The 22939-nt window shown below is 54.0% G+C and overlaps 3 protein-coding genes across 8 annotated transcripts in view; 2 read left to right on the top strand and 1 right to left on the bottom strand.

Moving 5' to 3' along the window:
- WDR91 (WD repeat domain 91) overlaps window positions 1-10091 on the top strand; it is a 29433-nt gene extending 19342 nt beyond the window's left edge. For all 3 annotated transcript variants that reach the window (XM_059711855.1, XM_059711853.1, XM_059711854.1), the window contains 7 exons: window positions 879-1029; window positions 2529-2623; window positions 2742-2910; window positions 4305-4413; window positions 5213-5325; window positions 6601-6798; window positions 9545-10091. In XM_059711855.1, coding sequence (XP_059567838.1) covers window positions 879-1029; window positions 2529-2623; window positions 2742-2910; window positions 4305-4413; window positions 5213-5325; window positions 6601-6798; window positions 9545-9709 — 1000 coding nt within the window. In that variant the 3' untranslated portion in view covers window positions 9710-10091. The remainder of the gene's footprint in view (window positions 1-878; window positions 1030-2528; window positions 2624-2741; window positions 2911-4304; window positions 4414-5212; window positions 5326-6600; window positions 6799-9544) is intronic.
- Window positions 10092-10229: 138 nt separating this feature from the next.
- On the top strand, window positions 10230-22577 carry CYREN (cell cycle regulator of NHEJ). Of its 4 annotated transcripts, none has more exons than XM_059711863.1 (4): window positions 10230-10618; window positions 15760-16043; window positions 16917-16992; window positions 18553-22577. In XM_059711863.1, exons 2-4 carry the CDS (start codon window positions 15901-15903, stop codon window positions 18799-18801), a joined length of 468 nt encoding a protein of 155 aa, XP_059567846.1. In that variant the 5' UTR covers window positions 10230-10618; window positions 15760-15900; the 3' UTR covers window positions 18802-22577. The 4 variants fall into 4 exon arrangements, with proteins under 4 accessions (XP_059567846.1, XP_059567848.1, XP_059567845.1 ...); XM_059711865.1 differs by lacking the exon at window positions 10230-10618 and adding an exon at window positions 13925-14061; XM_059711862.1 differs by lacking the exon at window positions 10230-10618 and adding an exon at window positions 14116-14354.
- On the bottom strand, window positions 20206-20760 carry TMEM140 (transmembrane protein 140). The gene has a single exon (XM_059711866.1). It carries the CDS (start codon window positions 20758-20760, stop codon window positions 20206-20208), a length of 555 nt encoding a protein of 184 aa, XP_059567849.1.
- Window positions 22578-22939: the final 362 nt, after the last annotated feature.

Raw genomic sequence — 22939 nt, 5'->3', positions numbered from 1 at the left:
GCCTCTCTGAACTTTCTAACCATGGGACTCCGAGTCTTAGGAACAGCTGCCTTTTATTTGAACTCCCTAAAGCTCACTCAATTTTAATTTGCTTTATGTTGGTAATTTTATTTATTTATTTAAAAATTTTTTTATTGATTTCAGAAAGGACGGGAGAGGGAGAATCATTGATCAGCTGCCTCCTGCACGTCCCACACTGGGGATAGAGCCCGAAACCTGGGCATATGCCCTGACCAGGAGTCGAACTGTGCATGGCCTCCTGGTTCATAGGTGGACGCTCAACCATGAGCCACACCTGCCAGCCTGTGTTGGTAATTTTAGATAAATACAGGGCAGGGTAAAAGTAGGTTTATATTTGTGAGCACTTGGGAACACAGAGTTTACTCCCCTGTTATTACTTATTGATTATTGTATTATTTTCCAACTGTAAGCCCACTTTTGCCCCGCTGTGTACTTACCATTTATAAGTTTTTACTTGCACATGGTAAGAACATGACCTTTCATAAACGGACCCTCACAGATGTAATGTTCAGAGGGTAGGTGGTCCCTTGTTTTGATGGGCCCCAGAGCCGAGTGCAGAAGGCTCTCAATCTCCATACACTGAGCACCGAGGTCGAGGCCCAGTGCATCCTGCCCACTGTTCTGTGCCCAGTGTTTACCCCAGGTCTCAGCACATAATGGGTGCTTCATAAGAAATTCTTGGACAAATGAATGAATGAATATTTCTAGAAATAGTCCACTGGTCATTGGAGTGTAGGCATTTCAGGATTGTTTTTTAAAGCAGTTAGAACGTCAGAAAAGCAGCCATCTGAACTAGCGGAAGAGGAGGATGGACTACGGCAAGGATGTTAACAGCTCCCCTCTCTCTTTTGTCTCAGAGTGGATTGCTCGGGGAGGAGGGTTGCCAGCTTAGACGTAGACGGGGTCATCAAAGTGTGGTCCTTCAACCCCATCATGCAGACCAAAGCGTCCTCCATTTCCAAGTCACCGCTGCTGTCTTTGGAGTGGGCCACCAAGCGGGACCGGCTGGTGAGTGAGGTGCCTCATTGCTTGCTCTGCAGTCTGTGGAGAATTCCCCAGGGCTGTCCACCGGTGGTCAGGCACCACCCCCCGTGAGGACCACACAGCCAGGACTGACCCTGTAGACTCCTGTTTGGGGTGGGCAAGGAGGTGACAGGATGAATGAGAATTGAAATGAGACTGCAGTGCAACCTGGAGAACACTCCCCAGTCAGACGGCCAGGGTGCCTCCCTCTCTGTGGTGGTCTGGCTCGCTGCTCTGTCTGGGGAGAGACTGGCTCACTTCCTGTTCTTCCCCATCAGTCCCTCAGCTGTCCAGATTCTAACAGCCCTCACAAACATTCTCAGCTGCTCCCTGTGTCGGGCCCAAAGGAAGCAGCTGAAGCTGGTGGGGGATGGTGCCCTACTTGGCGGTTCCCATGGGTCTGATTGCCTCCAGGAATAGTAGTGTTATTTTTTCCTTCTGGACTTTAATGTTTGAGATAGACTTTGTAGTTTAGGAGGTAAAGTTGATTTGTAATTTTTTCTTTTCTTTTATTCCATTTTGAGGGGATCATAGCAGGCAACCCGAGGGGCAAGCCTCGTTTTTAATAATTTTGACAACTGCAGGCATTTTGGTTATGGTACGAAGGCGTCGGGGCATACCCAGTGATAATTTGCCAAGTAATGTAGGTGATATTCCTGGGGATACCCTCAGACCTGCTTCTGGTGCTTTCTTCTGGTGGTACTCATTGTCTTCGAAGCTTTTCATCAAATAAAGTGCAGGTTCCTGAAGGCAAGGATAGCTTCTCCTATTTTTTCTGGAGGCCTTTACTGGCTCAGAGCCAGAGCTGTCCCCAGACAAGCAAAGGGGGCCCAGGCCCCATGATCAGCCAGGATGGCACCCACGGAGGTGGAGAGAGATTAGGAGGGAGAAGGAAGGGCTGGAAAGCTGGGATTTAAAATGGAAAGAAAAGGAGGAAAGAACAGAGGGTCTCATTTAGTCAGCCAGAACCTTCCAGGTATGTCTGGGGTGATACATCTCTCCCATCCACAGCTTACTTCTGTGGTTTTACTTCTGTTGGAGGTCAGCTCTGATGTCTTTATTTAATTTTAATTTATGTATTTTAAATATATTTTTATTCATTTCAGAGACGAAGGAGAGGGAGAGAGATAGAAACATTAATGATGAGAAAGAATCATTGATCGGCTGCCTCCTGCAAACCCCCTACTGGGGATTGAGCCTGAAACCGGGGCATGTGCCCTGACTGGGAATCAAACCATGATCTCCTGGTTCATAGATCGATGCTCAACCACGAAGCCATGCCGGCCAGGCTCTTTATTTAATTTTTAAATGAGATCCATTTTAGCCAGATACCACCTAAATTACCTGAATAAGTGGAAGGGACCCCACCCCTACAGCCTGCCCAGACCTCACAGGAGAGGGCCTGGGCCCCCACCACCACCCATGGTCCTGCCTGACCTGCCTGACCTCCTGTTCTTCACACCTCCCGCCCCTTCTCATTCCAGCTCTTGCTGGGCAGTGGTGTGGGGACAGTGCGCCTTTATGACACGGAAGCCAAGAAGAATCTCTGTGAAATCAACATCAACGACGACATGCCCAGGTGAGCTGGAGGCCGCTCGCCGCACTGTGCTCTGCGGCCTGGTCCTTTGCTGGGCCTTTTCCCCATCTCATCCTTCCAGTGGCCGCGGAGTGCTGACCCCGCCCCACGTGTGTTGCAGAATCCTGTCTCTCGCGTGCAGCCCCAACGGGGCCTCTTTCGTCTGTTCGGCCGCAGCTCCGAGCCTCGCTTCCCAGGTGGACTTCTCGGCACTAGACATCGGCAGCAAGGGCACAAACCATGTTCCTGGCAAGCTGCTGCTGTGGGACACAAAAACCATGAAGCAGCAGGTACGGGCTGCCCCCGGGGGCCTCGGGCTGGCCACACTCCGGGAGGGCACAGGGCCCGAGCTCCCTCTCTTCTGAGTCTCTCCCTCTCTTTGCTTTGGTCTTCTCAAACTTTGATTTGTGAGGAAACATCGAAGTGTAAGTGTTGAAGGGAGTAATGCTCCAGTGGGTAGGCTGCCAGTTGAAGTCACTCAGAATTGTGCCACACGTTCACAAGTCACACCGCCTCCTAGAGGGCCCCTGTGGCTTCGTTTAAGTTTGTTTTATATTTAAAGACTTTATTTTTGAGCAGTTTAAGGCTCATGGCAAAATTGAGAGGAAGGCACAGATTTCCGTCCACCCCCTGCCCCTCACTGTCTGCATCCCCACCACAGCGTGCACTTGTTATACTCTCTGAGCCCACACTGGCCGCCATCACCCAGAGTCCACCGCTTACTGCAGGGTTCGGTGTTAGTCCGCTACATTCTGTGGGTTTGACAAATAGGGAATGACATGCATCCACCATCACACGGGGTATTTTCACTGCTCAAAATCCTCTGTGCTCCACCTCCCTTCCCCTACTCCCCCCGCAACGTGGCCCTAGAGAGAGTAAATGATGCGTAAACTCTCCTGTTTAAAGGGCAGCGATGCTTCTTATTAGAATTAGTTTTGGTGCTCAGAGGTGGTGTGGCCTTTCTGTTGAAGTTTCCTGATGTTACTGGACCCTTGAAGGGCCCCTGTCTTATAGGTGGCTGTGTTCCAGGTGTTCAGTTTGTGTCTTACTGCATCGTCTGTGAGGGAGTATATAGTCCCACGTGGAGGTCTCCAGGTGTCAGGGCCACACATGAATTCTTGAACATGAGGCCCTGCCTGTCTCCTCCTCCTCCAGTTTCCTCATCTAGGCACATGCGTCTCACTTAGAAATGGGGTGCCTTTCTGGGCCCGTCCTCCCTCACCCTACACCAGGGGAGGGGGGCGTCTGGCCTGCGGGCCATATCAGGCCCTCGAAATCATTTGGTCTGGCTCTATCTACCATCACAGCTTAAGGATGGAACATTACCAGTACTTTTTTTTTTTTTTAAACATATTTTATTGATTTTTTTACAGAGAGGAAGGTTGAGGGATAGAGAGCTAGAAACATTGATGAGAGAGAAACATCGATCAGCTGCCTCTTGCACGCCCCCTACTGGGGATGTTCCCACAACCAAGGTACATGCCCTTGACTGGAATCGAACCTGGGACCCTTCAGTCCGCAGGCCCATGCTCTAGCCACTGAGCCAAACCAGTCAGGGCAACCAGTACTTTTTATGTTCTCGTGTGCCTCTCCCTAATCTCGGTCTCCTGCCCCCTTTCAGACAGAACTTGTCTTGAATTTTGTTTATTCTCTGACATTTTAAAATTTAGTTTGTTTTCTCCAGCTCCAGTTCTCCCTGGATCCGGGGCCCATTGCTATCAACTGCACAGCCTTCAATCACAACGGGAACCTGCTGGTCACGGGGGCGGCGGATGGTGTCATCCGGCTGTTTGGTAAGCAGTCATGCTCGTGGCAGCCCCGGGTCCCTCCGTAAATGTCCTGGGGAGAGAGTTGGATTTTTGCCAGCTTGACCGAAAGCAAAACCCCAGTTCAGCGTGCTCGTAACAGAACTTAGCTGTGGTCAGAATCTGCGAACTTCAGAACCTCTGTAGTCACCTTGCACATGGTCCATGTCATGGACGCAGGAGGGAGCGGGGGAGCTTAGCAGTCCTTCCATTGTGAGGTGTTCTGTCTGAGTCCTCGTGGCCTGAGTGAGACCCAAGAGGACCCTTGAGAGTAATGCCATCCTGTCCTCTCGGTGTGGCTAGTTCCCCGTCCCCGTTAAGCGTTGGAACAGTGTGCATCAGAACCACCGGCAGCTGCTTAAAGATCCCCAGCCAGCCTGTCCCAGGAGGCCCGGAGTCAGAGGGCCGGGATGGGACAGGGACTGGGACTGTGTCCGCAGCAGATCCCCTGGGGCGAAGTTCCAGAGGCCTCCTAGGAAGGATGTGTGTCCGCCCAGACTTACAGATGAGCTCGGGCTCCTCCCAGGGATTCCTGAACCTCACTCTAGCCCCCACGGAAGAAGCTTCTATCTGAGGGTTAAATAGAAGATTAGATGCAGCGGAGGAGAGAATTAGCAAACTGAAGCGGCCCTCGACCCTTCCTCGGCAGGGCTCAGCTCTGGGAGGCCTTCTGCCTCAGAGCAGCTCCCCCAACTGGGCAGAAGGTGGGAGGTGCCTCCTGCCGTGGGCCAGTGCCTCCCGGGGCCTGGGCAGGAATCTTAGCCTCGTCTCCATCTCTTTGCCTCAGACATGCAGCAGCACGAGTGCGCCATGAGCTGGAAGGCCCACTGCGGGGAGGTGTGCTCCGTGGAGTTCAGCTACGACGAGAACACCGTGTACAGCATCGGCGAGGACGGGAAGGTAGGCGGGTGCAGGAACTTCCCTTCCCTGGCTTAGGCCTCTGGGAGCCTAGAGAGCACCAGAAGAGCATGGTGGGCTGGGTTTAGGTTCTGACCACACCTTTCACTCGCTGGGCCTCTCCCTGCCTCAGTGTTGTCATCTGTAGATTAGGGATGATAATAGTAACCAGTCTCACCAGATCTTTGTGAGGCTTCGAGTTCAGTGGGAGCTGCCATTCTTACGAAAGGGGGACCCATATCCTCCCTCCTGGTTGTAGCAGGTGAGGATGAACTGGATGAACTGCATCCCACTGTACATGGAGCAGTGGGGTCCAGATTTGGGGCGGGATGTGCCCCGTGAGCATGGACCGGTAGAGTTTGCTGGGGGTCAGAGCAGCTTCCCAGAAGCAGTGAGCAGAATCAAGAAATATAAAAGGCAGGTGGGAAAAAAGTAAAAACAGGTGCCCTTTGTGGATTCTCTCTGGAAAGATAGGTGAGGACCCGTGGAAAGGGAGCTGGGGTGGGGTAAGCATACATGCTCTTCATGTGTGCCCTCCTGTACCTTTTGGATTTTATCCTATCGACCTGTATTACCCATTTGAAAATAGTAATTACAAAATGGATTCTTCATTTGAAAACTGCGGGAGGGGGGCTTTTAAAGTCAAGCCTGGCTTCCTAGTTTTTTGGGTGGGATTCTCAATTAAGAGGTGGTCACATGCAGGTAGCTGCCCCAGGGCCAGGTAAAGACTTATAAACGCTGCAATACACGAAGCTAAATTCATGACTACACTGTGTTGTCCCGAACAGCAATAGTGACAGTTACTTGAAACATTCCTCCTAGGCCAGTGATGGCGAACCTATGACACAGGTTCATTTTTTTTGTTGATTTTTCTTTGTTAAATGGCATTTAAATATATAAAATAAATATCAAAAATATAAATCTTTGTTTTCCTATGGCTGCAAATATCAAAAAATTTCTATATGTGACACGGCACCAGAGTTAAGTTAGGGTTTTTCAAAATGCTGACACGCCGAGCTCAGAAGGTTCGCCATCACTGTCCTAGGCTCAGGCCAGAGAGAAAGTCTGGACTTTGATGTGAGGGTGCTGACCCTTTTTCTAGAATTCCTTCACTAAAAAGATGCTTAAATTGTGTTGGGAAGAGATGGGACTGGGGGGAGGGGGTGTCATCCCACTACCTCTCCTGGTGGCCTGCGGACCCAGGGCCTCTGCTCTGGGGCCGTCCCCCTCCTCTTAGGCCGTCTCGCTGCTGAGAGACTGCTGTGCTTGTGGTTGCAGTTCATCCAGTGGAACATCCACAAGAGTGGCCTGAAGGTGTCCGAGTTCGGGCTCCCCGCGGACGCCACGGGCCCCTTCGTGCTGTCCGGTTACAGCGGCTACAAGCAGGTTCAGGTTCCCCGGGGCCGGCTCTTCGCTTTTGACTCCGAGGGAAATTACATGCTGACGTGTTCTGCCACTGGAGGCATCATCTACAAGGTACCTGGGGGGTGGTGGTGGGGAGGGAGCTTCCTCCCGGAGGGCTGGGTGTGGGCCTCTTCCCCGCCCCTGCCCCGTGTGGCCAGTGCCCAAGGCCCCTTGCTGCAGGGCTGAGTCAGCAGAGCGTGGGCAGAGGCGACACCCTCTTCCTCTGCTGGCCCATCCGCTGTGCTTTGACGAGACCCTGCCCCTTCTCTGCCTCCCTTCCTTTTCTATAATAATACCTTTTATAAAAACTGTTAAGAAATGGGAGAAGGGTTGGGAAGCGTGTTGGTTTGGAGCAACACGCCCCAAACAGGCAAGTGCTTATGTGGTCTGTCTGAGTTACTCTAACCGGGCACAGACTTACTATTGTATTGGAAGTTCCATGGGCCAAAGACATGACAACCCATGGCTCAGACAGACCTGGCTGGGATTTGTCAAACCATGAGGGAAGTTGTCCACTTTGTTTTGTGGTCAGTTTACCTCTTTAATTTTCATGTCCGAGCTTCTCCAGTTCATGTACCTCTTTCTGTATAATTGTATGAAGTTACAAATGTCCCCTGTTTTACTGGTATTACCAAATAGACAAGCGGTGAGGATTTGTGTTGTAGCCTAAGCGCATGTTTCTGGAACCAGGTGCATTCTGTTCACAGCCTCCGTGTTAACCTTTGCCTGATGGCGGTGCTCACTCTGTAGGTGTGAAGGGCCCAAGGTGGAATGTCCTCTGCTTGGGGGCTGTCCACGCCCTCGTTGCCAGGGCTCACCAGTCAGCAGACAGAGCATGATTTGGACAGTAGCTGTGTGGGGCCGCTGGCCGAGGCCTGACCTGCACACAGGGCACAGAAGGTCTGGTCCTGCTCCCCTCGCCCTCACACGCACTTTAGAAAGAGCCACGAGCCCCAGCAGGGGGCAGTTCAGTGTTAGGGTTCTGAGAGGGGCAGGGGATCTGGGTCCTCAGGAAAGATCCTAGGAGGCAGCAGTCTGTGGATCTGAGGCTGTGGAGAAGGAGGAGGAGGAGGAGGAGGAGGAGGAGGAGGAGGAGGAGGAGGAGGAGGAGGAGGAGTTGGGAGGACAGGGATGCAGGCCTTGGTGAAGTGAGAGGAAGGATTAGCTTGGCTCCTCTTTTCCAAATTGTGATACGTTGGGTGGCCTTGGCCCTCATTAGTGCCATAATTTCTGGTACTTGCTATTGGGAAATACTGTAAAGCTTTCTGTTTACAAGCCTAATTTTACTTTATTTTTTTTAAATTGAGTTTCAGGTAGGCCATTCTCTGCTCTCTGTATGATTTTTATTTGTTGTATGTATGCTATGTGTATGTATATGTATATGCATTTTATTTTAAACCATGTGCCTTTGTCATTTGTCCTGATCAGTTTATATGCTTTGCAGTCAGATTTGCTCTATAACCAATTAATGAGTTAAAAGATTTTCCTCTGTATAATTTTTAAAATACCAATGGGGTCTAATTACTTAAGGAATATAATGAACTTCAGATCCCATTTTTACAATCTGTAAGCAATTCGTGACTTTTTAAAAAAAATATATATATTTGTTTGATTTTTTACAGAGAGAAAGGGAAAGAAATAGAGAGCTAGAAACATCAATGAGAGAGAAACATTGATCAGCTGCCTCCTGCACACCTCCTACTGGGGATGTGCCCGCAACCAAGGTACATGCCCTTGACCGGAATCGAACCCGGGACCCTTCAGTCCGCAGGCCGACGCTCTATCCACTGAGCCAAACCGGCCACGGCAATTCGTGACTTTTAAAGATGTTTTCTTGCCAAAACCGGTTTGGCTCAGTGGATAGAGCGTCGGCCTGCGGACTGAAAGGTCCCAGGTTCGATTCCGGTCAAGGGCATGTACCTTGGTTGTGGGCACATCCCTAGTAGGAGGTGTGCAGGAGGCAGCTGATCGATGTTTCTAACTCTCTATCTCTCTCCCTTCCTCTCTGTAAAAAATCAATAAAATATATGAAAAATATAATAATAATAAAAATAAAGATGTTTTCTCGCCCTAGCTGGTTTGGCTCAGTAGATAGCGTGTCGGCCTGTGGACTGAAGGATCCCAGGTTTGATTCTGGTCAAGGGCACATGCCCAGCTGCGGGCTCCATCCCTAGTAGGGGACGTGCAGGAGGCAGCCGATCAATGATTCTCTCTCATCATTGACGTTTTTATCTCTCTTCCTCTCCCTTCCTCTCTGAAATCAATAAAAAAAAAAATGTTTTCTCCACGAAGGTCGTATACTTCTTGCTCACGGGTAGTATCTGTGGCTGCACTGATCATTATTCAGCTGGCCCTGGTTTCCCTTTCCTTACTGCCTCTAACTCCTCACACCTGCACTCGTCCTGGTTGGTGCTGTGGGGTCGGGGGAGCCGAGCTTGTACATTGATGAGGGCCCGCTGGTGCCAGCTCGATCGGGTACTGCAGGAGCTGACCACAACCCACCCTCCTGCAGCGGGATCCCTGGGGGAGCAGGGATGATGCTGGGAGAGAGCAGCCGGGCGGTGCAGGGGCACTGGCCCCCAGCAAGTTAAAGGCAGCAGAGAAAATCCCCTGCCTTTTCGAGTGCTTCAGGGACTTGTTTTTCACTTCAGATGAAGGAATAACTGTAGTCAGAACAATGAAGGTATTTTCTTGTCTAACAAATTAAACAGGAAGGGTGGGCGTGGCAGCCCCAGGCTCGAGGTGGTTGGTGGAGAACATGGATGTATTTGTGCACGGCGTCCGCCCACACCGCCTCCTCTCTCCTGTCCTCTTACAGCTGGGCGGGGACGAGAAGGTTCTGGAGAGCTGCTTGAGCCTGGGTGGCCACCGAGCCCCCGTGGTCACGGTGGACTGGAGCACGGCGATGGACTGCGGGACCTGCCTCACTGCCTCCATGGACGGCAAGATCAAGCTGACCACCCTCCTGGCCCATAAAGCCTGAGGGCACCCGCCCGAGGAACTTCCACGGAAGCCGTATCATCCCCGGGGGAGGGGAGACAGGAGACAGGAAGACAGGTCGCTCCATTTCCGGCTCCCTGCCAGGGCGGGCAATCTTCAGGGAAAGGCTCTCTGGGGGCTCGGACGGACACTGTGCAGCCTGGTGACTGGAGCAGGAGCCACCTGGAGGAGTGGCGCGTGTGCCCCGGAGACCGGCTGGCCGGGTGGGGCCAGAAGCACCCAGACGGCGGGAGAAGGCTCAGGCATTCAAAACACTGCAGGTGAAGCATTGTGATGGCGGCCCTGTTGGCCCAGGAGAGATTGACAGTATTTTGTATACATTTGCTCAGTTTCTTCTTTTTTTAAAAAAGAATGCTCTTGGGTTACCTGGTGTCCGTTTCTGGAGTGTGTGTGTGCAGCAGGGCGCCTCCCTTCACCTTTGCCCCGCAACAGGTCTCCCACCCCAGCTCTGCCTCCCGGCTGTGGAGCTGAGCCTGTGTGATGTTTGCTTGTTGCTTTGCTGTAGGAAGCTGTCCTCTCTTCCGTTCCACTAGCTAAGGTTTGTGCTGTTCCTATTTCTTTGGGCCACAGACAAGGAATCCACAGCATTCCCGTCTCCCTGAGAGTTGGCGGCTTCTGTTCCAGAAGCTTCTATGGACAACGGCAGAGTCTGAGGCTTCTGCTCCTGGCGGCCCTCTACCTGGTGGCTGTGGTTTCCCAGCACTTGTCATTAGTCCTCATTTAGCTTCACATCCTTGAGGTTGACTGGAGCCAGCCGCCGGCGCCCCCTGCTGGCGAGAGGACTGGATCAAGTTGGCCAGGTTCATCCCCACTGTGTCCACAGCCCCGCCTGTGTCCTGCCTTCTGCTCCCTGCTCTAGGGTGGGACCTTGAAGAGTCCAGTGTTCTCACAGGTGAGGAAGAACGAGAGAAGGGCTCCCTTCTCCCACTTCCATTTCTATCTGCAGGGAGGCACGGTCAGCTGATCAGCCTCGTGGTGGGATTTCTTGACGGGCAGCCTTGTTGCCAAGCTGCTAGGAGTGGTCACTGTAGAGCCACTTTGGGCTCCAACCCAGTCATGGGGTGCTGGTCTGGAGTAGGGGTACTACCAGTTTCCTGCTTTTGGAAAACCATGAGTAAATTGGTATGAAAGCCTTGGCTCCATTCTGCTGGGAGTTTGGGGGAAAGTAGGGAGGTATGTGGCTCAATTCTGAGAAAACACCAGAGACTTGGTAATAAGTAGTTATACCTTTTTACCGATTTCTGTCCTGGTAAGCCTTCCTTCAAATGAAGAAAACCAAAACTTTTCCATGTGTAATTTCTCCCGTCTTCTGCATTGAAACAGCAATCTCATTTATCTCCCACAGTGATTCTTCAGGTCAAGCATGTCAAACTCTGGGCCCGAGGGCCGCATGCCTCATTTATTTGGTCCATGTTAGCCTTTGAGTTTGACATGCTTGCTTTAGGTCAGTGGTCGGCAAACTGCGGCTCGCGAGCCACATGCAACTCTTTGGCCCCTTGAGTGTGGCTCTTCCTAAGCCTTAGGAGTACCCTAATTAAGTTACTAACAATGTACCTATCTATATAGTTTAAGTTTAAAAAATTTGGCTCTCAAAAGAAATTTCAGTTGTTGTACTGTTGATATTTGGCTCAGTTGACTAATGAGTTTGCCGACCACTGCTCTAGGTCATTTAAAAAGTCCTGTTTCATTTGAGTGAGAGTGCATTGTTTAACTTTTCTTCAAACGTTTTTCTGTCTTATTACCCATTCTCCCTTCTCAATATGGACTCCACAGCTCGCTGAAACGTTTTTAAGGATTTTGGAGAAACAAGGGACACTTAAAAGTTGTCTCTTCTCTCATTTCCTTTCTGTGGGCTGGACACCCACCTCCCTCTTTACTTTGAGCTTGAGGCCTCAACAGGAAGGAAGGTAGAGGGTTCCACCAAAACCAGACCACAACCTTGCCTAACAACAGAACCCAAACACCACTAACCTCTGACCTGTAGAAATTAGTAAATGCAGTACTATGTGCTGCGGGCAACCCTGCCCCCTCCTGGCCTGTTTCTCCCGACGTCACTCCATCCTGAGTGCTTATTAGCCTGATTGTCTCATCCTGGTGGTGCTCCTTGTCCCACCCACTCCCCTCCAGGATTCAAAGGTAGACTTCCCTTTCCTTCACCATACCTGCTCAGCACTACCCAAGACCCCAGCAAGACTCTTCCATTATCTTGGGCGCAGGCAGCTAGAAGAAACCATCAAGCTAGTCCCGCCTTGGCCCCCGAGGCTGCATGCCTGACGCAGGTGTAGGGCCTGACACTGGTGAGAGCCGTCTAGGTGCATTTCCCTCCGTGTTCTGGGACCTGCCCACTGCTGCTGCCAGGCCATGGGCTCCCTGAGCGGGGCATTCAAAACACTGCAGGAATTGACTCCAAAGCATCCAGTCCCCCAGCTCAGGTTTCTCCTTCTTGGGCTTCTCACCTTTCAAACAGGAAGCTTTTTGTGCAGACACACAGGTTTCCTGCTCCTCAGACCTCATTTTTCAGCTGGCTGTGGGAAGAGGTTTTAAGGAGATAAATATGGAAGGAGTAGTTCTAACAGCGAAACAAAACAAGACGTCTCCTCCACCGATTAGAGTTGGGTTTGTCCTGGCTCACAGCTTGTGAGCACAGAAGAGGGGAGAGGTCGGTGGCTCTTGGCGCACCTTCCTGGGAACTGGGAAAGCAGTCCCTGGCCCTGTGGGATGCTCTCCAGAGGCGGGAGGCGGGAGGCGGAGCCCAGGCTTAGCCAATGCTCCACAGGTGGTTCTTGTGACCTGATTTATCTCCTTAAGCCTTGATTGATTTAAATGTTCCCAGCCTACTTCCCCAGGATTGAAATGAATATCCAGGAGGTGAAAGTGCGTTGGAGAAAAGCACAGGTGGAGGGGAGCACTCCTAGCTCCAGAGTCCCGTCTCCAAACTTTGGATCAAGCTCCCCTATCGTGCATCTCTAGTATATGGAGAGTGTTATTCTATTACTAGTGTTCCGGTGCACAGACTCATGCACATTGAAAGGACATTAATTAGAAGAAATATTTTAATATCGCTATTTGTGTCTTGCTAATGAAAAGAAAACAGGATTCTACCGAGTCTCCTACCTACCTACTCCAGGACTTCTGTGAGGATCAAATGAGATGAGGCACAGGAAAACGCTTCACAGACATTTGGTTAAACTGTAAAATGTTTGCACCTGGCTATAAAGCAAGTCGTGTTCCTGGGCTGAAGAAACTCCAAGGAGGCTAGTCGCTAGGGAAAGGAAGCCGGGTGTTGCTACGTGACATCATTACCCGGCGCCCACAGCGACCATTTCCGGGCTGGGCTGGGGGCTGCACTTTGTGCCATGGGGTCTTGGAAGCATTCGCTGTGATTTGGTGGGGTGTCACTCTGGGGTGGTGGTGGGGCCTGTGTCCCACTTGGAGGAAGGCGAGTGTTGGTTTGTCGGTGCCAGGTCTGTGGTGCTGTTTCTTTGTAAATGGCCAGTGCGTGCCATGGCAGCTCCTGTGTTGAGCATCTGCCCCCTGGTGGTCAGTGTGCATCATAGCTACCGGTTGGACAGACACTGAGCCTTTTATATATATAGATTAGCTGATTTGTGGTAAATCACATTTCCCTCCCCCTAATTTCTGATTCAGGGGGCTTGGGAATCCACACTTGAACAAAGACCAACCAGCAAAACTCAAATGGAGCCACATTTGGGGACTGTTAAAACATTCTGTTAAACAAAAAAAAATTGACACTTGTTAAGGAACAGTAAGGCAAACTTTTCAAGGGGGGCTACTACAATGGGGTTCTGTAGTGGGGGAGAGATTGGGCTCAACTCCCAATGCCATAGGGAAAAGTGGGAATTTGTAGCCAAGGAGCAGGTCGGGGGTCAGTGGATGGGAAGTTTCTAGGAGGAGGTAAGGGTGGATTCTGGCTCAACCGACCTAAACTGACCTAACAGGACTCTTGCCCAGGGCAATCCGGGTGATCAGACACCACCCAGGGCAGGCCGTGCAGGATCAGGAACCTCATCGGAGTCTAGGCCCTGGAGATCAGATATCGAGGGTAGGGGCCTCTGGCTAAAACCGGACAATGTGGAGATGAACACAGAAGCCCCAAGTCGGGGCCTAGCTGAGAAGAGTTCAGAGGAGCGGATTGGGTTTGGGCAGGGAGGGGCTGTCAGGACCCAGGACAGCGGGGTCGGCTTCACACACCCGCCGGCCGGGGGCGCGGACACCGCGAGCTGCCTGCAGGGGGCGCGCCCGAGCTTCAGCGCGGGCGGCGGGAAACCGGAAGTGCGGGGAGCGCGCGGGCGCTGCGGCAGCCGGGGACGGGAGGTGCGTGCGGCCGGGGGCCGGGGGCCGGGGGCCGGGGGTCGGGGGCCGGGGGCCGGGGGCGGGAGGCGGGCCCCACGAGCAACCGAATCCGCCTGCCGAGCCCGCCCCGGAAGCCGAGAAGGGGGCACGAGCCCGGGAGGCGGGGCCCCGCGCGGGAGCAGCGCGCCGTCGGGACTGGCTCGGCCTGGCCGCTGGCGGAGACCCGTCCCGCAGCTCTGGGGCCGCAGGGGCGGCTCCCGTCGCCAGCGAGGCCCGCGTGGATGCCCCTGTGTCCCGGGCCTCTGCCCCTCCAGGTTGGCGCGTCTGGTCGCCGCCAGGGCAGCGCAGTGTCCCCGGGAGCGGGGCGGGCTGGAGTGGGTGCCGGCACCCCTGTGCTCGCGGGGCGCCCGGCCCTCCCCGCGGAGCGCGGCCTCTGTGCGCCGGGCCCGGAGCCGCAGGACTCGGCTGTGAATCCCGGTGCGGTTTCCAGGTTCCGTGTGACCTTGCGGAACCTGCTGGGCTCAGTTCCCGTCTGAGAAACGGGCTCACCGACCTCTGTCGCGGGCGGACCAGTGCCTGGCGCTGGCGGCGCCCACGGCGGGGAGTGACCCATCCCGGCCCGAATTTTGTCAGAAATGAGTCCCTGGCAAAGGGCTGCCCTCCCGGCACCGCACCGGTTAGGACAGCGGTTCCCAACCCTGGCTGCACATTAGAATCACCTGGGAATCTTTTTAAAATCCTGGTTTCTGGGCCTCATCCTCCGGAGATTCTGTTTCTTTGTTACTCATGTTGTGACCTCACCCCATAACGAAGAAACAGACTTTCCGGAGGATGAGGCCCAGAAATCAGGATTTCAAAAGATTCCCAGGTGGTTCTGATGTGCAGCCAGGGTTGGGAACCGCTGGGTTAGGACGATGTCCTGCCTTTGCATTAAGTTGTGAACAGCCCTTCCAGTTGAGCCGTAAAGGAAGGAATCTCCTCTCCGGGCGGCCGACTGCCCTCCTCAGCCGCCCCCCTTCCTGGGTGGGGGCGCCCCTCCCTGGCGGAGCCGAGCTGCTTCAGAGCCCACTGCGCAGGGGAAGGCAGCGGCCTGCGCCTTCGGGTCACGGGAGTTGGGGGTTGGGATGGGGGGCCTTGGGGCTGCGGCGGAATCGAGTCTCGGAGGCCGAGCGAGCGGAGGGCTGGTGGCCCTTCGGGACCCCGTCCGCGGCCGGCCTGTCGTCCCTGAGCCCCGCTGGTTACACTGGTTACTCGGTCAGAAGAACCTTTGGATGGAGGGAGGGGCTGTTGGCCGAGGAAACCTTATTGTGAGTGAAATGGCCTCAGGGTTTCTTGTAAGCACCCCAAGATGGAGGGAGTGAGAAGCCCAGAGAGGTCATTGGGAGGTACTTTAGGGGGAGGATAGACGGGGCACCTGGGCACCTGGGGCGGCATGGAGGGCGGCACCTCCTGTCTTCCTTCCTCCTGGGCGGGTGTTCATCCCTCTTCATGTTCATCGGCTCAGAGCGAGGCTGCCGGGGCATTTCTGTTGGGCCTGCTGGTGTGGGGTGTGGGGTGTGGGGTGTGGGGACGGGGCGGGAGGCCGCTCGCACCTCCCCTCCCAGCAGCCTGCCCACCACACCTCCCTGGCTGCCTGTGAGCCGCCTGAGTCGCGGGCCCTGCTCACCATCCGCGCCGCCTGTGAGCCTATTAGAGTTCACTGGGCTTTGTTCTTTGTAGGAATCAAAGCTGGACTCCCATTCGAGGACCAACAGGCCTACAGTTAATTCCTGGTGTGATGAGAAGGTGGGGTTTGCTGTCCTGGATCAGAAAAGCGAGTCCGCCAGGGAGGGCCCTGACTCTTCATCAGCGACCAGAGGGATGGCAGCCTTACATCCGGGGGATAAGAAGAGGGTCCTTCCCTCCTGGATGGCAGCCCCGGGGCCTGAGAAGAGAATGTGGCCGGTGACGACCCCGAAGAGGAAGAGGAGGAGGACGGCCGCGGTGCCGGCGGCTGCGGCCAGGTGGGACACCTTGGAGCCAGGGTCATCGCGGTGTCGGCAGATCCGTGAGGTGGGTGGGGTTTCAGTCGTCTCCCCCTCTTAGGAGGTGCACGGGCTGCGTGCAGGAGGCTGAGTGAGCTGTGTCCGCCCAGGCAGAGCCTCTGCCTCTTGGTGAATCTGCAACTCCCAGATAGTGGCCCCCCTTCTCGGGTCCCACACATCAGCCAAGCTGTCAAACACCGGGTGGCTAAAATGCCCTTCTCTTCATTTGCAACAATAAGTGTGACCATCAGGTGGGCAAGATGAATGGGCCAGGTCATCAGCCTTCCTGTGGGCAGACCTCCTGGGACAGGAGCAGCAGGCCCCTGTGCCAGCCTGGATCAGAGGCTGTGGGTGAGCCAGTGGGATGATGCCAACTGTGGGGTCTCGAGGCCGTCAGGGAGGAGAGGTCCCTGAACTCTCCTGACGGGGTCCCGGGTGCTCAGTGCTGCCCCTCTGCCCTTCCTTTTATAACGTTTCTTACCTGACCAGCCTCCTCTCTGACTGGCACAGCCTTTCCGTACTGTGTTCATGCGTTCAGTTAGGTGTCAGGTGGGTCTTGGCCTGGTGGTCGGTGCGACCAGCTCACAGGTATGTGTGTCCGTTCGGCTCTCAGGAGTAGCCATCAAGCCTTATTCGTAAATCCCTGGGGCCGTTGGCAGAGTTGGGAAGCCCCCACTGTTGCCTCCAAGACCCCCTCTGCCAGTCACTGGTCCCAAGAATGAGGAAGCCGGTTGATGCCCCGAGGAAGCTGCCCAGGGATGCAGCTCTCCCTCCTCCCTGAGAGACTGGGGAGCCGTCGGCCCCATCTGTAGCACCGTCTGCCCCATCTGTAGCATCCTGCCTTTCTTTCAGACTCCCCGCAGTGAAGACTGTGTACTGCATGAGTGAAGCCGAACTTGTCGATGTTGCTCTGGGGGTCCTGATTGAGGTAAAGTCCGCTGTGTCTTTTTTTTTTTTTTTTTTTTTTTTAATATATTTTATTGATTTTTTTACAGAGAGGAAGGGAGAGGGATAGAGAGTTAGAAACATCGATGAGAGAGAAACATCGACCAGCTGCCTCCTGCACACTCCCCACTGGGGATGTGCTCGCAACCAAGGTACATGCCCTGGGCTGGAATCGAACCTGGGACCCTTGAGTCCGCAGGCTGACGCTCTATCCACTGAGCCAAACCGGTTAGGGCCGCTGTGTCTTTTTAAAAATATGTTTTTATTTCAGAGAGAGGAGGGAAGAGGGAGAGATAGAAACATTAATCGGCTGCCTCCTGTACACCCCCTACTGGGAACTGAGCCTGCAACCCGGGCATGTCCCCTGACGGGGAATCAAACCAGCCCCCTTTCAGTGCATGGGATGAAACTCAACCAACTGAGCCACAACAGTTGGCTGTTCTTGCTCTTTTAACCACAAACTCTTTACCGACTGAAACAGCCGTAGGGAGCCCTCTTGCGTGTCCGCCCTCCTTTCACTTGCCCCTTGTCTCATGAATCTCTCAGGCCGTGTTCCCCCGCTGTGAGCTGTGCACCAGCCACGAGTTTGGGGCCGGATGCCTGGGGAGGGGTGGCTGGGCAGGGAGAGCAGCCCTGTGTGGGTGACTGTGTGGGGTGAGGCAGAGGGAACAGGAAGTCTTGACCTGCTAGTTTTCTCAGGTGGGCAAGTTGACTCCTGGCCTCTGCGCCTGGCAGAACAGCACTGAGGTCTCCTGTCTTCCTGAAGCTAATAATAATCATACCACCGTAGAGCTGGGTGGTTCTGTATCATAGACCAGGCGTTTTTATTTTTTTGTTAATCCTCGAGGATATTTCCCCCCATTGATTTTAGAGAGAGTGGAAGAGGAGGAGAGACAGAGAGAGAAACATCAATGTGAGAGACACAGTGATTGGTTGCCTCTTCCATATGCCCTGACCAGGGCCAGAATCGAGCCTGCAACCTCAGTACGTGCCCTTGACTGGACTCAAATCCGAGACCCTTCAGTCTATGGGCCAATGGTCTGACCATTGAGCAACCGGCTAGGGCTGACCAGGTATTTTTATATATCACTATCTCATTTAATCTTTGCAATAATCTAGTGATACGTTATTTCAGATACTGTTATTCCCGTTTTACAGATGAAGAAGTTGAGAGGCAGGGACTTTCCCTAAGTTGCATAGCCTGTGAGTGACCGAGTGTAGGCCCACACTCGTTTTGTATCCCGTGCTCCTTCCATTGTCACCTGCCTTCCCAGACAAGTTTTTTCGATGTATTTATTTTCTTTTCTACTTGGGTGTTCCTCAGGCCTCTGCCCACTTCTCTCCGAGTTGGTCTTGGTTTCTCCCAGAGCTCCGAGAAGTGGAGGGTGGGCAGCAGTGGGGTGAAGGAGGTGGAGCGGCCACTGATTTGGGAGCGGTGCCCGACCCGGTCAGTGCTGGCTTCCCAGTTGCTTCTGGACATGGTCTCCACCACTGACAGGTTAGGGAAATAAATTTACCCGTTGCGTCTGGTCTTTCTTCACAGAACCGACAACAGGAAAAGGCCTTGGAGCAGCGGCCCCTGGCAGGCACTGCTGAGCCAGAGCTGTCCCCCAGCTGCTCGGAGGGGCCGGCTTCTCCCGAGGGAAGTGAGGGTGAGGACAGTGGGGAAGCCGCCCTCCCCCCAGGCCTGGGGCGGCCGCAGGGGTCTGCAGGCTTGGAGCCTGCCTGCAGCAGCAGCCCTGAGGAAGATGAGGATGCGTTCAAGTACGTCAGGGAGATATTCTTCAGCTAAGGGACAGGTTCCCAGGACGCTGCGGCCGGAACAGCTACCGGACGCTGGGCTTTGGCTCTGCCTGGGGACTGCGCCCAGCTCCATACCGTTGGGTGGAGCCAGAAGCCCTGACACTCGGCCTTGGGAAGTGAGGGATCCACATGAACTGCCATCAGAATTCCTCTCTGCATTGTCCTCCCCGGCACAGGGGTCTGCAGTCCCCATGTCTGTGTATTCAGTGACCAGGCTCCAGGGAAAATGAGGTCACAGTGTCAGACTTATTGGCACCAAGGAATCATTTAATAACTTTCAAACAGAAAAAAGGATGGCTGCTAAGTACACCAGAATTGTCCAGTTTAGGCAGCACCCTCAGAGGCAGCCAGGCAATCCCTGAGCCGCTCTCTCAGCGCTGAAGACGTTTTGCCCACCGTGCTCTGCTCTGTCTGGGAGCTTAGCGCTCCCGGGGTACCTGTGGTCCAAGCCTTCTACCCATCAGACAGGCGGCCGCTCCTGAGCTGCCCCCTTCCTTCTACTTGGCGGCCTTGGCCTGGATCCCTGGCCAGTCTGAAAGTGCGAGTGGGACAGGCTCCCAAAGTGGACGCTAAGGACAGGAGGTCAGGGCCGAGCCCACATTGCCTCTGTAGTCAGTGTGGCTTTTGGCACGCAGAGTGAGGCAACCATTGTTATACAGTTTTTCAATATACAGTGCTGAGAAGTACAATTCCCCCTGCACAAGTGGTGCTTGTATCCTTTCTAGGTTTAGCTTGAGCAGTGAAGGGACGCAGCGTTTGTGGAACCATTCAGTCCTGTTCACTCTCCCCGCCCCCCCAGGATTCGGCAAGCTGTGCTCCCGGACTCCCAGGTCCCATGTTAGGAATGGCGTGCCAACTCACTCCCCTGCTGTCCGGCTTGGAGTCCAGCAGCCCAGGGGAACTGGAGGGACTCCCTCTGAGATCTCCCCTGTGCCTTTGGGAGTGGTGTCATGGGGAAGCTTGCTAACCAGGGCCCCCAGGTGCTCTCAGTGTTCCCCATTTGTCGCCATGAACCTTCCCTGGGTCTGTTTGGCCTTTGGCCAATCATCCTGGAAATCTGGCCCTGGGACAGGAACCCTTCTCTGGCCACCATCCTGAGAATGAAGTAAGATGGTTTGCTCAGATCGGTCAATTAAAGCAGGAATTCTCATGACAAGGAGCTACGTGGTGTTAGCAGTCCCAGAGGACAGACAAGCCAACACTAAGAAGCCAGGGCCCAGTCACCCTCACAGCCCCGGCCTCCTTTATGCTGGTGCCCCTTCCTCAGTGGGGCCCATCTGCTCAAGCTTGAGATCAGTATTAGCTATGAAGCAGGGTGGCTGCGAAAACAGCCCACGAGGCCTCTGGCGCCTGTCTGAGCCTCCTTCAGCAGCCCGGGAGCCTCTGGACAGGGCTAGCAGCTCTCCAGCTTGCTCTTGTCATCAGCCCTTTGGGGGAACATGACTGTGGCCATCAGCAAGAGGACGAGCAAGGCCTGGGCAGTGGCCAGAGCTAGGAATCCAGGCCCCAGGAGGGAGGGCGTGACCCACTTCCAGGTGTAGGTGAGGAAGAGGCCCAGGCCCCCGGCCAGCAGCGTGGAGGCCATCGCCAGGAAGCACACGGCCAGATGCCACTCGCCCTCGCTCCTGTTGCAGCGGGCCAGGAGCAGAGGCATTGGGACAAAGAGGGTGAGCACCAGGGCCCCGTACACGCCGAGCCTGGCCAGGGCCAGGGCGCCCTGAGGCAGCCCAAGGGCCTCCAGCTCAGGGAGCTGGTGGCACTGCAGGCGGCCCGCGCTCTCGTTCCACAGGCAGAAGTTGTAGAAGCCGATTCTCAGGTTGGGCAGGTTGATGAGGTCACCCGCCTTCCAGAGGAGAGCGTAGAACAGCAGGCAGAGGGCCAGGACCGCGAGGACCATGATGCCCAGGAACAGCAGCTGGTCGCCCCGCCTGGGTCTGGGGAGGCTCATCGTCTCTTGTTCTCAGCAGGGCCACCCTCCTGGGAACCTGAGGGAAGTCACATCAGTGAGTGTCCAGCTCTCCCCTCTCCCTCCCAGTTTCTTCACCAGCTCATGCTCTCCCTTCTGGAATTCCATAGAAACCTGCGGCAAACTCCCACCCTCTCCCACTCCACCGCCTCCAAGAAATGTGAGGGGACTCGTCGCCAGGACAGGCTCTCCAGGCAGCTCAGTGCCTCAGACATCAGCGTGCACCACAAGCCCCTGAAGACACTGAGGTTTCTCAGACCCCTTGCCTGGGGCGAGGGGCAAGGCTGTTATTGGGGCTTGAAGGAAGAGGCAGAAGCTGAGGGTCCTGGTGACCCCTGGGACCAGAAGGGAGCTGTAAGGATGACCATCACTGGGCCGCGAGCCAGTTACCTCACAACTGGGGTTGGGGCAGGCGCTGGTGTTCTGGCAGCTCTGCTGCTCCTGGCTGAGCGGGCGAGGACACCAGAGTCCCTCCTGCTCCGGGAACACGTTCCTGGGCTAAGACGAGATGCCGCCTGGTGATGAAATCACATCATTTTAGAACAACTACAGTATTTTTTTTTCCTGACAACACTAATATACGTTGATTTTTTTGAAACTTTGAAAAATATTTAAAAGGAAAATATATAAAAACAACCTTTTTCCCATCACATACGGTAGAACCACTTTTAACCAACCAATATTCAGTATTTGTAAATAATACCATTAAGCACAATGCTTTTCTTACTGAATATTAGACACATTTTTCAAAGCTGTTTAATATTCTTCAAAAACATAGTCAATGGCTGTATGGTAGGTCACGTCACAGATTTACCCATTACACTATTATTGGACAAAAAGTTTTCATTTTTCACCATTATAATCGATAGTCAAGGTAAGTGCTAACTATGTAACAGTGCAATTATTATGTCAAGGGGAGAATCCTTTTTAGTGATTTTATTGCATATTGCCAAACTGACCTACAAAAAACTTGCCTCACCCTCCCCACCATTTTTGAAAAAATCCTTTCACTACATTTTAAATCAGTAGAACTTTTCCCAATCGGCATCTAAAATAGTCTGCCCTCTGTATATAATTGTTCCAATACGGGACAAAACAGCCCTTCACACAGTGAAGTGCCCAGGAACCAGTGCTGGAAGCCAGACAGACAGGATGCTGAAGCTAGAATCCTGTCGGTCCCCCAGCCAGGAGAGCCAGGTGGCATTCAGCAGTGAAGTGAGTGGTGGCCATTGGTGGCCCTGGGGAGAGGCCCCGGGACACAGGCCTGGAGATGAGCTTCTGAAGGGACCCTCCGGGAGTAGTCCCTCTGCTAGAGTGGACTGGAGCGTCCTGCCCACACCCCACATCTGCTCTGCAAGAGCTGAAGGAGCAAATGGAAAAGAACAGTCTGAAGGGACAGGATGTGGAACAGGCAGGAGAGGCGGCGTCTTGGTCCCTACGGCCGCTGTAACAAATGCCATAGAAACATTCCTCACAGTTCTGGAGGCTGGTTGTCCCAGCACAGGTGCCTGCAGACTCCGCGTCTGGTGCAGCCCACTTCCTGCTTCAGCGATGACACCTCTGTGTCCTCGTGGTGAAGGGCAAGGGAGCTAGCTTTCTGGGGCCTTTTTATAACAAGCCCGTTCCTGAGGGCTCCACCCTCATGACCTAATCCTCTCCCTAAGGCTCCACCCAATATCACGATGGAGATCAGGTTTCAACATATGGGGGCGGGGAGGGGGCGGGCACAAACATTCAGTCTGGCAGGTGGCTCCATTCAAAGGACCTGAGTGAATGCAAATAATGAGAATAAAGATTTATCAGCGACTCCCAGGGATGCTGCCTGGGGGTGAGGCAGGTGCCTGTTAGGACGGGAACCTAAACCTAATCACACAGGGAAGGCTCGACTCCATGGTGCCACCACCTGACCACGGTCTTCTGCCCATGGCATCTGCGAGCTGGGCCGGGAGCTCTGAGCTGGGGGTGAGGGCCAGCTCAGTGGAGCCCGCAGCCTGGGGAGCTGCCCCTGCAGCCACTGATCCTCCGTCTCTGGAGGCCTGAATTGGTGAAACCAAGAAGCTGAAGGCCCCGTTTGAAGGTGGTTGGGAGAGTCCTGCAGCTATGGCGCCTGCTACAGATTTATCAAGAATGAAAATGGTGCCCCTGAAGAGGAGGGCGGCCA

Source organism: Myotis daubentonii, chromosome 10, assembly GCF_963259705.1.
Source record: "Myotis daubentonii chromosome 10, mMyoDau2.1, whole genome shotgun sequence".
Classification (NCBI taxonomy): domain Eukaryota; kingdom Metazoa; phylum Chordata; class Mammalia; order Chiroptera; family Vespertilionidae; genus Myotis; species Myotis daubentonii.
This window is presented reverse-complemented; position numbering and strand designations above follow the sequence as displayed.